Genomic DNA, 13,004 nt, shown 5'->3' on the forward strand with positions numbered 1-13,004 from the left:
ATCAGACAAGTTAATTGAACGTTTGATGTCATATTTATGTTTTATTTGGTTTTTGGCTTTTGCCAAATTATCAATAAAAAAATTAAATTTATCTTGTCTTATTGGTTTAAGTTTTTAAGATACATGATAATTTAAATAGTATCATATAGTAGAAGCCATAAGTTCAAACCCAAACTTCACAGGTTTCCACTATTTCAGTTCAATATTTCACGTATTGGGCTTCACTTGTTAAGAAGGAGTTTGAGCGTACATGTGAGAAAAAATATTAAAGTATAAACTAAATGATTAAATTTACAATTTTTTATTAGCTTAAACTTTTGAGATGAATGTTCATTAATTTTTAAAGTGCAGTATTTTTTTTCCTCATTATGGTTGGAACATGATTTTCTCTAATTTATTTAAACCGGATAATATCTAATTAGTTATATTTGAAGAGTATTTTTGTTTTGTTTTGTTTTGTTTTGTTTTTTTTTTACTTTTTAAAGAGACAAAAATATCCCAAAATATAACTAATTGAATATTCTACGATTCATTTTAACTGGATAGGTTCCTAATTCATTATTGAGCAGGTGTCGGTGTTTCTTTCACTACTGTCGTGTGTGATCTGGTCTGATCCACTTAACAAATTTGTTTTTATAAATATTTATATATAAATTGTAACTGTGAGGCAATTCTGAATATTTCACCATGTAATATAAATCCTGGACATGATACTGGATGACACTTTTATCCTTTTCAATTTGTGATTCTTCCCGGTAATACTTCAGGCAGAGATATATGATGGGGATTTGTGTGTGTTTTGTATTGTGGTTTCAGACTTGAAGCATGACAGTTTATGAATTATGCTGGTGCAAATAGTGTACATAATTTCTTGTTTTTCTCCCATTCCATTTTTCTATGAAAAAAAGCTCTTAGAAATAAAATTGAGAACTTAACCTCTGCAATAAATTCATCTTTATTTGCAAATAAATTCTGGAGAACGAATAAAATGGATGAAAATATACTTTAATAATGAAAACATTGGCAATGATAGAATGACAGAGAGATGTAAGCACAGTTCAGAATTTACAAATTAAGAATAGCATTTAAGAGAAGGGGGTATTATTATTGACCATCTTGCTTATAGAAGGATTCGTATGTGGTAACTCTTGGCTTTGATTCAGGCAGCTCCAATTCTTCCACAAACCCAGTGGTCATCTTGATAAAATCATCCATGTGTACTCCCTTCCATTCCTTTTGAATAAATAGGATAAGTCAATTGGAGAAAAATGGTTGGGCGAGGGGTGAGAGTGAAACAAATTTCAATTTATAAGGAAAAAAATAAAAACAATTTACGAGGAAAAGTAATTCTAACATTCACCAAACAAGACCATACCTTATAACTAATGTGTTATGTATCTCATGATATAGTGAAAAATTTGTTTTCCTTGATGGCATCACAACAATTATTTTTATCACAAGTTTATAACGTCTTGATACTTCCCCTAAACCAGAAGGACAAAGACCAGTTTGTTTTATGGACTTGAAAACAGCCTAGAAACTACTGGAATGATAGAGGCACCCTTCTTTTGTGATCTCTTAATAGTGCCCCACACTCAACAAAATTAAGCATGACAATGTCCTCGTGAAAAATCTTAGTGCTACTTAATTCCAGAAAAAAAATAGGCAAATAGAAATTTAAAATGTCTAGGACAAAATTTACAAGGCAATTATATTTCTAGCCACCAAAAATGTTTTTGGAGTTATGTGTATGTGTGTATTGTTAAATAACCCTATGTCCACCTTGCTCAAAATGGACAAAATATGAAAGTGAAGTGAAATCGTGCACTGAGAGATTGGAGAGCAAGAAATATGAAACCAATTCACTATTGAGACTTAGAGGCATTGACATATCAAACAAAGCTTGTATAATACCCAGCCCCTACTTAGTCCATGCGGTTTCACCTATTTGCAATTAGCTCCTTAGGGTATAAAAATATGTTCGAAGCTCCCTGTGGTATTGCAAATAGGTGAAACCACAATGACTGATTTTGCATTTATCAAAAAAACAAAAAAAAACATCTGCGAAGCTCAATGGCAGAAATTCAATAATTACAGACATTAATGAGATTAAAGATTGAGTACAAAAGTGTACCTCAAAATCCCAATCTCCATACAAGTTTGGATCATTTTTGTCAGTCCATACATATGTGTGAGCCTGTAACTTCTCAGAATTATCCTGCAAAAATTTCCACCTTTCTTTTTAGCACTTCTCAAGAAAGAATGAACTTTTTGGGGCAAGACTAAATGGCACGATTATTCTCAGTTGTCATCAGGAACAATGACTGGAGAGCCTGATTTAAACCCTTCCTGTTGAAATGAATCATGCACTTCCAGCATTTAAAATGTACCATGAAATTGAATTTAGTTTTAAGGTTTCATTTCTACTTGGGAGTAAAACAATTGGTAGCTTACCTTCTCCATGTTAGGCAGGTTAGCTACCAAATGGCGTCCGTCCGTCAAACACAACGGCTTGTGGGTATTGCCATTAGCATAGTTTTAAATAGCAAAAATGGTCCCGCATGAGGAAAGGCATAAGCTTTGAATCGTGAGCCATACAGCCTTTCAAAAAACTTAAATTTAAAAAATGAAAAATGATAACTACAAGTATGAAAATAGTAAATAGATGATGAAATTCATAACAAAACAAAGCATAAACTTCATTATTAGAAAAAGCAAAAGAGAACTTTATTTTTTTTTTATAAGTAAAGTTTATATATCAAAAGCGCAGAGGGACGTAACCCAAGTACACAGGGAGTATACAAGAGAAAACGCCTAATTAGGAGAAGAAAAAAAAACAAGAAAATCAAGATAGCTAATCACTAAAGGGGCAAGCCAAGCTGCTGTCCAAGTGAAAAGTGTGTAGAAAAAAAACGCATTGAGATCCTCCAATGATCTCTCAGAATCTTCAAAGCATCTCGCATTCCTTTCTAACCATAAACACCATACTATGCAGAGGGGAACCATTTTCCACACAACGGCATTTCTTGAGCGCCCTCCCGACCACCAACAAGTGAACAAATCCACCACCTTTTGAGGCATGACCCATGACAATCCAAATCGCCTAAAGATAGCATCCCATCGAGAGTGAGCAATCTCGCAGTGGAGAAGTAGATGATCAATCGTTTCCCCATTCGATTTGCACAAGCAAAATCTATTGATCATAATGAGATTCCTTTTCCGAAGATTGTCGATAGTGAGAATCTTCTCTAACACCGACGTCCAAGTAAAGAAGGCCACTCTCGTAGGTGCCTTCGTGCGCCAAATACTCTTCCATGGAAAATGATTAGCCTCAGTACTAGCCAAGACATTGTAGTAGGATCGAACATCGAATTTACCTTTACTGGATGGAATCCACCACATTTTATCCTCTCCTTCCCTATTCATTTTATGAGAGTATAACAAAGTATAGAACAAAGCTAGCACTTCCAACTCCCAATCATGAATCGACCGAGAAAAGCTAACATGCCATTGAAGAGCTCCCCCCGTGAGGTCCAAGTTGTCAGCAATAGACGCGTCTTTAGCATTAGCTATGGTGTATAGGCCTGGAAAAACATCCTTAAGACACGCTTCTCCGCACCAAACATCATCCCAAAATTTGATTTTGGAACCATCTCCTAGATCAAATCTTGTATAGCTAGACAACATCCGCCACCCCCTACTAATGTACCTCCAAAGGCCCACCCCATGAGACCCCGATATATTGCTAGAATGCCAACCCCCCCAATCGGACCCATATTTGGCATCCACGACCATTCGCCACCAAGCCCTTCTCTCATGCGCATATCGTCATAGCCACTTCCCTAACAAAGCTTGGTTGAACAATCTCAAATTTCTGATCCCTAATCCTCCTTTAGAAATAGGAGAGCATATCTTATCCCATTTAACCAGATGATATTTGAATTCATCATTTAAACCTCCCCATAGAAAATCACGTTGGAGCTTCTCTATGCGCTTAGCCACCAAGACAGGAATAGGAAAAAGGGAAAGGAAATAAGTAGAAAGATTAGAGAGGGTGCCCTTTATAAGAGTAACCCTACCTCCCTTAGAAAGATATATTATTTTCCAGCTCGCCAGCCTCCGATCAATCTTTTCCAAAATGTCATCCCAGATAGACTTTGCCTTAAAGCGAGCACCCAAGGGGAGCCCGAGGTATTTCAAAGGCAGCGATTCCGTCTCGCAACCCAAGACACCGGCCAATTCTTCCATATTATCCACATCACCTACCAGGACCAAAGCTGATTTAGCCATATTCACCTTTAGACCCGAGGTAGCTTCGAAACAAACAAGTAGGGCTTTAAGAGAATGAATTTGATCAAGATTCGCCCCACAAAATACCAATGTGTCATCTGCAAACAAAAGATGGGAACTGTTGGCCCTCTCCGAAAGCCTGTTTCCCACAGAAAAGCCCGAAATGAAGCCACTCTCTGTGGCAGCAGCAACCATCCTACTAAACGCCTCCATAACCATGACAAATAGAAACGGAGACAATGGATCTCCCTGCCTCACCCCTCGGGAGTTACTAAAGAAGCCAGCAGGAGTGCCATTGATCAAAACGGAAAAGCGAGCGGTCGAAATACAATGCTCAATCCAAGAACACCACTTCTCCCCGAATCCACATCTCCTCAATATATACAAGAGAAACTTCCAGTCAATGTGATCATAAGCCTTCTCTACATCCAATTTACAAATTAAACCCAGATCCCCAAAACTGATACGACTATCCAGGCATTCACTTGCTATAAGAACTAAATCCGTGATTTGTCTTCCTTTAATGAACGCATTCTGAGGCTTTGATATCACCCTATCCAACACCTTCCTCATTCCATTAGCAAGGACTTTAGCAATAATCTTATACATCCCACTAATAAGGCTAATAGGGCGAAACTCCTTAAGCTTGGAAGCTTCAGGAATCTTTGGAATAAGAGAAATAAAAGTAGCATTAAGGCTTTTTTCGAACTTACCACGAGTATGGAATTATGAAAAAACTGCCATAATGTCTTCCTTGATAACTTCCCAACAATCTTGGAAGAAAGCCATTGAGAAACCATCTGGTCCCGGTGCCTTGTCTCTATCCATACCTTTCACTACCTCCAACACTTCCTTTTCCTCAAAAGAACATTCTAGCCAATCCGCATCTTCCGCTCCCAAACAATCGAAGGCAAGGTTGTCCAACCTAGGCCTCCAATTACATTGTTCAGCAAATAAAGACTTGTAGAAATGTACCGCATGATCCCTAATGTTGTCTTGATTAGAAGAAGGAACACCATTAATGGCCAAGGATTCAATAGAGTTGCATCTTCTATTAGAATTGGCAATCCGATGAAAGAACTTAGTGCACTTATCACCCTCCTTGAGCCAACGGATCCTAGATTTTTGTCTCCAACTAATTTCTTCTTGTAAAAGAGCAATCTCCAATTCCCTAACAATCTCCCTTTTTCTATTCTTCTCTTCTTCTCCCAATTTTCTCTCTTCCTCCAATCTATCCATGGCCTTCAATTCTTCTGCTTTCTCTTTGCAGATAACATTCACATTGCCAAATTCATTCTCGTTCCATCTTATGATATCCATCTTTAACATCTTACGCTTTCGTGCCAAAATGAAGCTCGGAGTGCCAGAAAAATTCTAAGAAGACCACCAAGCTCGCACCTTTTCCACAAAACCATCAGTTTTCAACCACATGTTCTCAAATTTGAAAGACCTCTTACCCCCAATCATACCATCACAATCAAGCAAGATGGGAAAATGATCCGAGCACAATCTAAGCAACCTCTTCTGAAGCAAGCTAGGATACTTGGCTTCCCATTCTGGAGAGATTAAAAAACGATCAATCCTAGACCAAGAATAAGAATTGGACCAAGTAAATGTCCCTCCTGCAAGTGGAATGTCCATAAGCCCCTGTTCGGAGATGAAATCCGATAACTCTAACATTGCAGTAGTGAACCGCACTCCCCCCGACCTTTCACTAGGAAAGTGAGTAACATTAAAATCACCTCCAATAACCCATGGCACCTCCCACCAACTAGAAAGGCCAGCCAACTCTTCCCAAAGAAGACGTCTCGAATAGTCCAAATTTGGGCCATAAACCCCCGCAAAAGCCCAAGTAAAATCATCCTCTACGTTTTTGAATAAACAGGCTGCAACGAACTCCCCCACATAGACCTCAATCTTCGAAACCACCCTTCAATCCCACATCACCAAAATACCACCAGAAGCTCCATCAGCAGCAACAAAGCACCAATCGACGTAAGCACAACCCCACAAATTATTCACAAAACTGCTGGAAATTGATTCCATCTTCGTCTCCTGTAAACACACAATGTCTACCTTCCATTGTCTAAGCATATTCCTCACCCTCAAGCACTTATTGCCCTCATTCAAACCCCTCACATTCCAAGAGACAATCCTGGGCTTCATGGCTAATCTCTTAGATTTCTTCCCTTAGCCCTCCCCATACCAGCATTACCGTCATAATTAATGGAGCATGCAAGGTTATTGAGCTCTCTCATACCTTTCTTCCCTGTATTTGAGGCCACACCCATTCCCATCCCTTCATTGCTCGCAATAACCGTCGTGAACAGCTCTGAAAGCTTCCTTTCATACCCATCACACGAGATCCCCACATAATGACTAAACTCCTCCACAAGCTTCAGAAATTTATCAGCAAAATTAGACCCCTTTTTCACCGAAAACCCCATCGCTGGACAGCATGCCAGTGGACTGTGCTCTTCCATCTCATATTCTTCCAATTCTAGACTTGTCAACCTGGACTCCTTGAGAATAATAGAATTCTCCATCAAATGAGGAACAATAGACACCTCCATACTGGCTTTTGGGGATCCATTGCTCTTGTCCTTCCGGATTTCTAAAGGAACATCCATACATTCTCCATTCGTATCTTCCATCCCTTTTATCGACCCATCCTTCGCCTCTACTTCAGTCAAAGACAACTCCACTATTCTAATTTCTATCTCGCAAGCTTTCAAGGAAGATGGGCTAATGGCAGTCCTTGCTCTAGATGATTATACAACCCCAGGAATATCCCCCTCACTGCCGGAATCCTCAGGCACAGCCCCTGTTGGCACAACCTGATACTCAAAGTCTGCCGGAGCGCCTGCCGATGGAATTTCCAGAATGCCGGAGCAAAAGAGAACTTATTTACACAATAAGCTAATAACAATTGTACATAAAGATAAGAGTACAATTAAGTGGTGCCTTATTTACCATTATTATTAGTATTATTATTTTATAAAGATGATGTACATAATGATAACAGTACAATTAAGTGGGTTGCCAAAAATAGACTGATTATACAAATAAATTGATAAATCTTACCAACAAGTTAATGCTTATAACTAGACTTTGGAGTGAGGTTGTCAAAGTGTGGAAGGAACAAAAACCTTCATAATTATAACCGATGCACAGAAGCAATTAATTTCAATTATACTCACCGTCACGGAAACCTCAACAGTTCTCCTTTCATACTCAACATCCTCAAAAGTATCTAAAATATCTAATTCAGGATTTGTAATACCAAATAAGACCTGCAAAAATGCAACAATTAATCAAATTAATTATTACGTATTGTTATCGTAGAAGGGCATGAACTTTTCAGAACTAAATGTGTTCATAAATATGGGTTAGACTTGTGAAGTCAATTTAACTATTATTCCCAAACAGATGTGGAGTAATACACAACTAGACAGTCTCATAAACGCTCTTGTAGTACATTCAGGGATTTGGGACAAAAGTGGCATAAGAACTCATGTGAAGTAAATGGCAATAAGTGGTGCTCAAACATATAGCTTTTCCCCTCCTGTTTAGACAAACCAACTTAAAATGGAGCAAGTAGCATCATGGCCAGTAGAATAAGAATGGGAACAGTGACAGTCAAACTGAAACATCACACAAAGTGAATGGGCACATTCATATTATTCAAATGAAATATGAAGTAACTATATTTCAATTGAAAATGGAGGATTAATAGAGCTTTATGGAATGCGCAAGCTTCCCAGTTAATTTAGGAACTGCACTAGAAGTACCCACATAAGCACATCTATCACCAAGGCCAGCCCATCATGCAACAATTATCAGTTGTATTATACTCCAACTCATTTCATTATATTGTCTAAACAAAAAAGAAAAGAAAAGAAAGAAATATTTGAAGTTAAAAGCACCTCATTTCGAATCAAAGAATGCATACTGCAGATTGATAGAATATGAATACTTTTGTTGACCTTGACTACCAAGGTAATTGCTGATGCCATAAGAGGTTTCCACTTTTCTCTTATTTCCAGTGGCTCTACCCAAATGAGTCAAAATTGAAGACCTAAAGAATTGCTAGAGGTAACCTAACGACCCTTCTGTTTCAGGAAAGGTTGTACAATCTGATAACAAGTGCTTTTCAACAAGTTGAAGAGATCAGTGAAGTTGTTTTGGAATCTAAGCTAGCACTTATTACTTTATCTGCTTCAGTAGATTAAATCATCTAATTAAACAAATCTGTCTCACCCAGAAATCCCAATCCTTAGTCAAGGTGGGGTACAAGAAGTCTACACATTGATTAGAAAGATGTGATTTTGACTTCTAGCTTCAAAGATATAGTTTTCCTCTCTTGATTCAGTATAGGCATATTCCTTTTTCTTTTTTTTTGGTTCTTTTTTTGGTCATATGGCAGAAGGCTTACCTAATCTACCAAAAATTCCAAATCCCCCAGCTATTGTTTTGATAAATTGTAAGAAAATCTACTGACTAGTTTCAACGAAAAGAAATCCTACTCAGACGCACAATGAATAATGTAATCTAAATTCTCGAAAACTATTATTTAAACAAATATGTACAAGCATGAATGGATTTCAACCAAACAGACATAGAAGTGGTACAATTACTCAAAGCAAACTATGCCAGGCAACCATTAAAATGAAACGAGTCATTATAAATACCTTTCCTGTAACTTTCTTATTCTCCACAGGAAGAATAGCTGGATAAACACGTCCTTTGATGCTAAATCTATGACTAACAGGTTCAAAACCAAAACAATACTAATGTCAGCAAACAAATAATGTACAATAAGGACCATCAAAGGAGAGAAGACTGACTTTATTAAAATGACAACAGCACCACCGCCAACAACAATGCTACGATGATGGAAGGGTCACTGCAGTCATATTACACAAGAAATCGGTATGCATATGCTTCATTGCCAAGCAAACCAAACCAGAAACAAAACCTAGGGAAGGTAACTCAGAATGAAGCAGCCAACTAAGAAACCATGCCAACCACCAAGCAGCAATACAAAAGAGAGAAATAAAGATGTAAGAAGCAGCCACTCCAATCTATCTAAACAAAATAGCACACCAAAGAGAATATTCATCTTTACATACAAATTTATAAAGAATCAAAACCAAATAGAAATTAATGACTAGAACCAAAAAAAAAAATCAAAGCTCACTATTAAACTCAAGGCTTTACCATCAACCTTAAGGTTGAAGCCAGAGCAATATTTAGGACTATTTCTGACAAGTGGGTATTTTCTAGCTGCAATGTTTGAAGAATATCAATTATGATCAATGTATTTTAAGAAATTTCACACTTTCACAGATTTTGTGTATTGTCCGTACAATAATAGGTTCTTAAACTTTCATGTTCATGTTTCAAAGCATAAGCAAGTTACGAGCAATCCATCCATTATGGATACATATATTTAAGAGGGAAGTGTTCAAAATCCAAAGTTAATGGACAATCATCTATCCCAAATGTTAAAACTTTTTGCCATATGGGAGAAGATAATCCATGTTGAACCATGTTAAGACATACTCTGAGTATACTTTTTTTGATACACATGAAAATGTACCTATATGTAGGGTCCGTTCACCTTGAAGTTTCAAAATGTTCGATTTAAAAAATAACGATTTCAAAATGTACAATTTGAGAATGTGATTTGTTAAAACGTGGTTAAGCGTTTGATAAAATCACGGCATGGCCTTTAAACTCACAATTTAGCCTTTAAAAACACTAAAATGGCAATCAAGAAATCGATGCATGACTAGAAATAGACTTGAAAAACCAAACCAAACCAGATCAGTCAGCTATATTTGTTTCTGTCCATTAATATTTAAAAGGCAGAAACAATTTTATACAAAATAAGGATGCTTACAACACAATAGAAAAGTCAAATAACGGGCTAAAATTCATATTGATCCAAATAAATCACTGGAGATTATTGTCCCTTTACCAATTCCACATAATTGGGAATTGTATACAGAGAAACAAGAGTAATTTAGCACGTGCGTTATAAGAAAGTAGACAGCCAATCAAGCAAAAAGAGAAAAAAGCGTGTGAGAAAGACTGACAAGCCGTTGAGGCTGGCGGATGATGATGGAGGGATACGCTTCAGGAGCACCTTGACGACGTCGTCTGCAAGGAGGCTGCCGTACACGAAGACGTTATGAACGCTCTGAGATTGAGTCGCACAACTCGCACTCATTGTTTGTCGATCTTTCTGTTTCTCCTATTGCTCCCAGCAACACGGTAATATATATATATATATATATATATATATATATATGTAATTGGCGGTCCTGATGCAGTATATATATATATAGTGGGCGGTCCTGATGCAGTAAAAAATGATGATTAAAATAGGACGCTTTTAGCTGTTAAATCTCCCAACGGTTGGGATTAAATAGAACAAAAAACAAAGGTTGAGATTTAACAAAAAAAAAACTTTTTAACTACAGCATGTGTTGTTAAAACAACCGACGGCTCATAACCTGAACACGCTTTAACGCCGTCTCTCTTGCGAAACCCATTTCGTTGTGCTGCCTTTCAATCAGAGAGAGAGAGAGAGAGAGAAGAAGAAGGTGAAGAGAAAGAAGGTAAAGAAATTTCTCGTTTTTTTTTTTTTTTTTTTTCTTTTTTTAATTTTTTTTTTCGCTCTCGTTCAGTTGTGATGGGTGTTGATTTGGTGATGATTTGAGGATGGATTTTGAAGCGTGAGTGAATGGGTTTAGAGAGAGAAAGGAAGAGATTTAAGAGAGAAAGATGGGTTGGGAGTTGGAGAAGATTGAGGGAGGAGAGACGCCGGCCACTGTCTGCGTGGGAGGGTTCAGAGAGAGATATGAGGGAAAGGGGGAGAAGAGAAGGTTCTGGGGCTGATTGGCACCATTCCTCCGGCGATCTCTGAAGAGAGATTAATCTGAAAATGGCAGTCCAAAACTTGGGCTTGCAAGTTGCATGATAACTTGGCCTTGCATGATTAATTTTGAAAGAAAAAGAAGATCAGTGATAACTATTCAGTTTGAGAAGCTCGGGTGAAGTCTGTGAAGAAGGTTCGAGGAGATATGAAACAGAATTAGACGGCGTCAAGTCAAATGTTAGCTTTAGTAGATTTTAATGAAAGTAAAACGACACAGTTTGGTTAGAAATGGGGAAACTTATGTAAGGCCTCCTGAACTTCCACCCGATTTTACAGACCCCTAAACTTTCAAATCTCTCATTTTAGACTTGAACTTCTATTTGCTCTCATTTTGGACATCTTTGTTAGTTTTCAACGTTAGATTAAACGGTTTGACTTTTTATACCCATTATATCCCTACGTTAAAATTACATCGTTTTGGGCCTCAAGACTACAACACCCACCCAGCCTAAAGTGACGTCGTTTTAGACATTAAAATTATTATTATTTAAAAAAAAAAAAAAAAAAAAAGAAGATATAGCAATTTTTTTTTTTTTAAAAAAAAAAAAAAAATCGCGAAAGGCCCAAAAAAAAAAGGAAAAAAAAATGGAATGGCTTTGTGGCTTTTGGGGGTGGCCAGACTACCCTCAAGGGCTTGGGGTGGTTTCGGCCACCCCCATACCGGGCGTAGGGGGTGGCCAAAACCACTCCCAAGCCCTGGACCACCTCCAAAAGCCCAAACTCATCCCAAACCCCTCCCCCTTCTTCTTCTTTTTTTTCTTTTTTTTTTTTTTTTTTTTTTTTTTTTGGCCTTTTGGGGGTGGCTGGCCATGAAGGTGGCTGGAGCCACCTTTTTTCTTTTTTTTTTTTTAAAAAAATATTTTGCATTTTTTTAAAAAAGAAAAAAAAACAATTTTAATGCCCAAAATGACACCGTTTTGGGCTGGTTTTTTTATTTTTTTTTATTTTAAGTTTTTCAAAATTTTTAATGTTTTGCATTTTCTTTTCTTTTTCTTTTTAAAGAAAAAAAAAATTTAATGCTCAAAACGGTGTCGTTTTGTGCTGAGGTGAGTGTAGTTTTGGGCATTTTCAGAATTTCAAGTGGGCTGAGTAGGGTATAATGGGCATAAAAAGTAAGACGGTTTGACTTTAACGTTAAAAACTAACAAAGGGGTCTAAAGTGAGAGCAAATGGAAGTTTAGGGGTCCAAAATGAGAGATTTGGAACTTTAGGGAGGGTCTGTAAAATCGGGTGGAAGTTCAGGGGGCCTTACTAAAGTATCCCGATTAGAAATTGTTTTCGTTAAATCTCAACCTTTGTCGTTTCATCTTAGGTTTTCAATATGTTCATTAGATGATTTTAATGAAAATAAAACGTCACAGTTTGTATTTATTTTGAATTTATTTTTTTTATTAATTTAATTATTTTTTAGGAAAAATTACAGTTTATCTCCCAAAGTTGAGAATGTTTTTTAATTCGAACACCAAAGTTTCAATTTTTGCAATCCACCCCAAAGTTCTAAATTTTTACAATTTGACAAATTATATCCAAAACTTCTCATATTGCTCATAATTTTTTATTTTTTATTTTTTTTTATAAAAAATGTTAAAAAAAATTTGGGGTGGCTATGCCATCTGTCCATTTTTGTACTCTTTAATTTTTTTATTATTTTTTTTATAAAAAATAAAAAGTAGGGACACTATGAGAATTTTAAGATATTATTGGTTAAATTGAAAAAATTGAAACTTTGTAAAGGTGAATTGCAAAAATTGAAACTTTGTAAAGGTGA

At 36.8% G+C, this 13,004-nt stretch overlaps 1 protein-coding gene across 1 annotated transcript; it reads right to left on the reverse strand.

Moving 5' to 3' along the window:
- Positions 1 to 937: 937 nt before the first annotated feature.
- LOC132190145 (AIG2-like (avirulence induced gene) family protein) lies at positions 938 to 10,564 on the reverse strand. Its single transcript, XM_059605045.2, has 5 exons — positions 10,392 to 10,564; positions 8,982 to 9,054; positions 7,491 to 7,583; positions 2,135 to 2,218; positions 938 to 1,233 (listed from the first exon to the last, which is right to left on the reverse strand). Exons 1-5 carry the CDS (start codon positions 10,523 to 10,525, stop codon positions 1,105 to 1,107), a joined length of 513 nt encoding a protein of 170 aa, XP_059461028.2. The 5' UTR covers positions 10,526 to 10,564; the 3' UTR covers positions 938 to 1,104.
- Between the last annotated feature and the right edge of the window lie 2,440 nt (positions 10,565 to 13,004).

This window comes from Corylus avellana, chromosome 9, assembly GCF_965113065.1.
Source record: "Corylus avellana chromosome 9, dhCorAvel1.hap1.2, whole genome shotgun sequence".
Taxonomy (NCBI): Eukaryota; Viridiplantae; Streptophyta; class Magnoliopsida; order Fagales; family Betulaceae; genus Corylus; species Corylus avellana.

Bases quoted from the DNA above. Each gene is read 5' to 3' on its own strand.
- LOC132190145 (XM_059605045.2), bottom strand. From the start codon at position 10,525: ATGAGTGCGAGTTGTGCGACTCAATCTCAGAGCGTTCATAACGTCTTC. The intron at 9,055-10,391 runs GTCAGTCTTTCT...TGAACCTGTTAG, and splicing joins TCCGCCAGCCTCAACGGCTT to TCATAGATTTAGCATCAAAG. The intron at 1,234-2,134 runs GTACACTTTTGT...TTTATTCAAAAG, and splicing joins ATGGAGATTGGGATTTTGAG to GAATGGAAGGGAGTACACAT.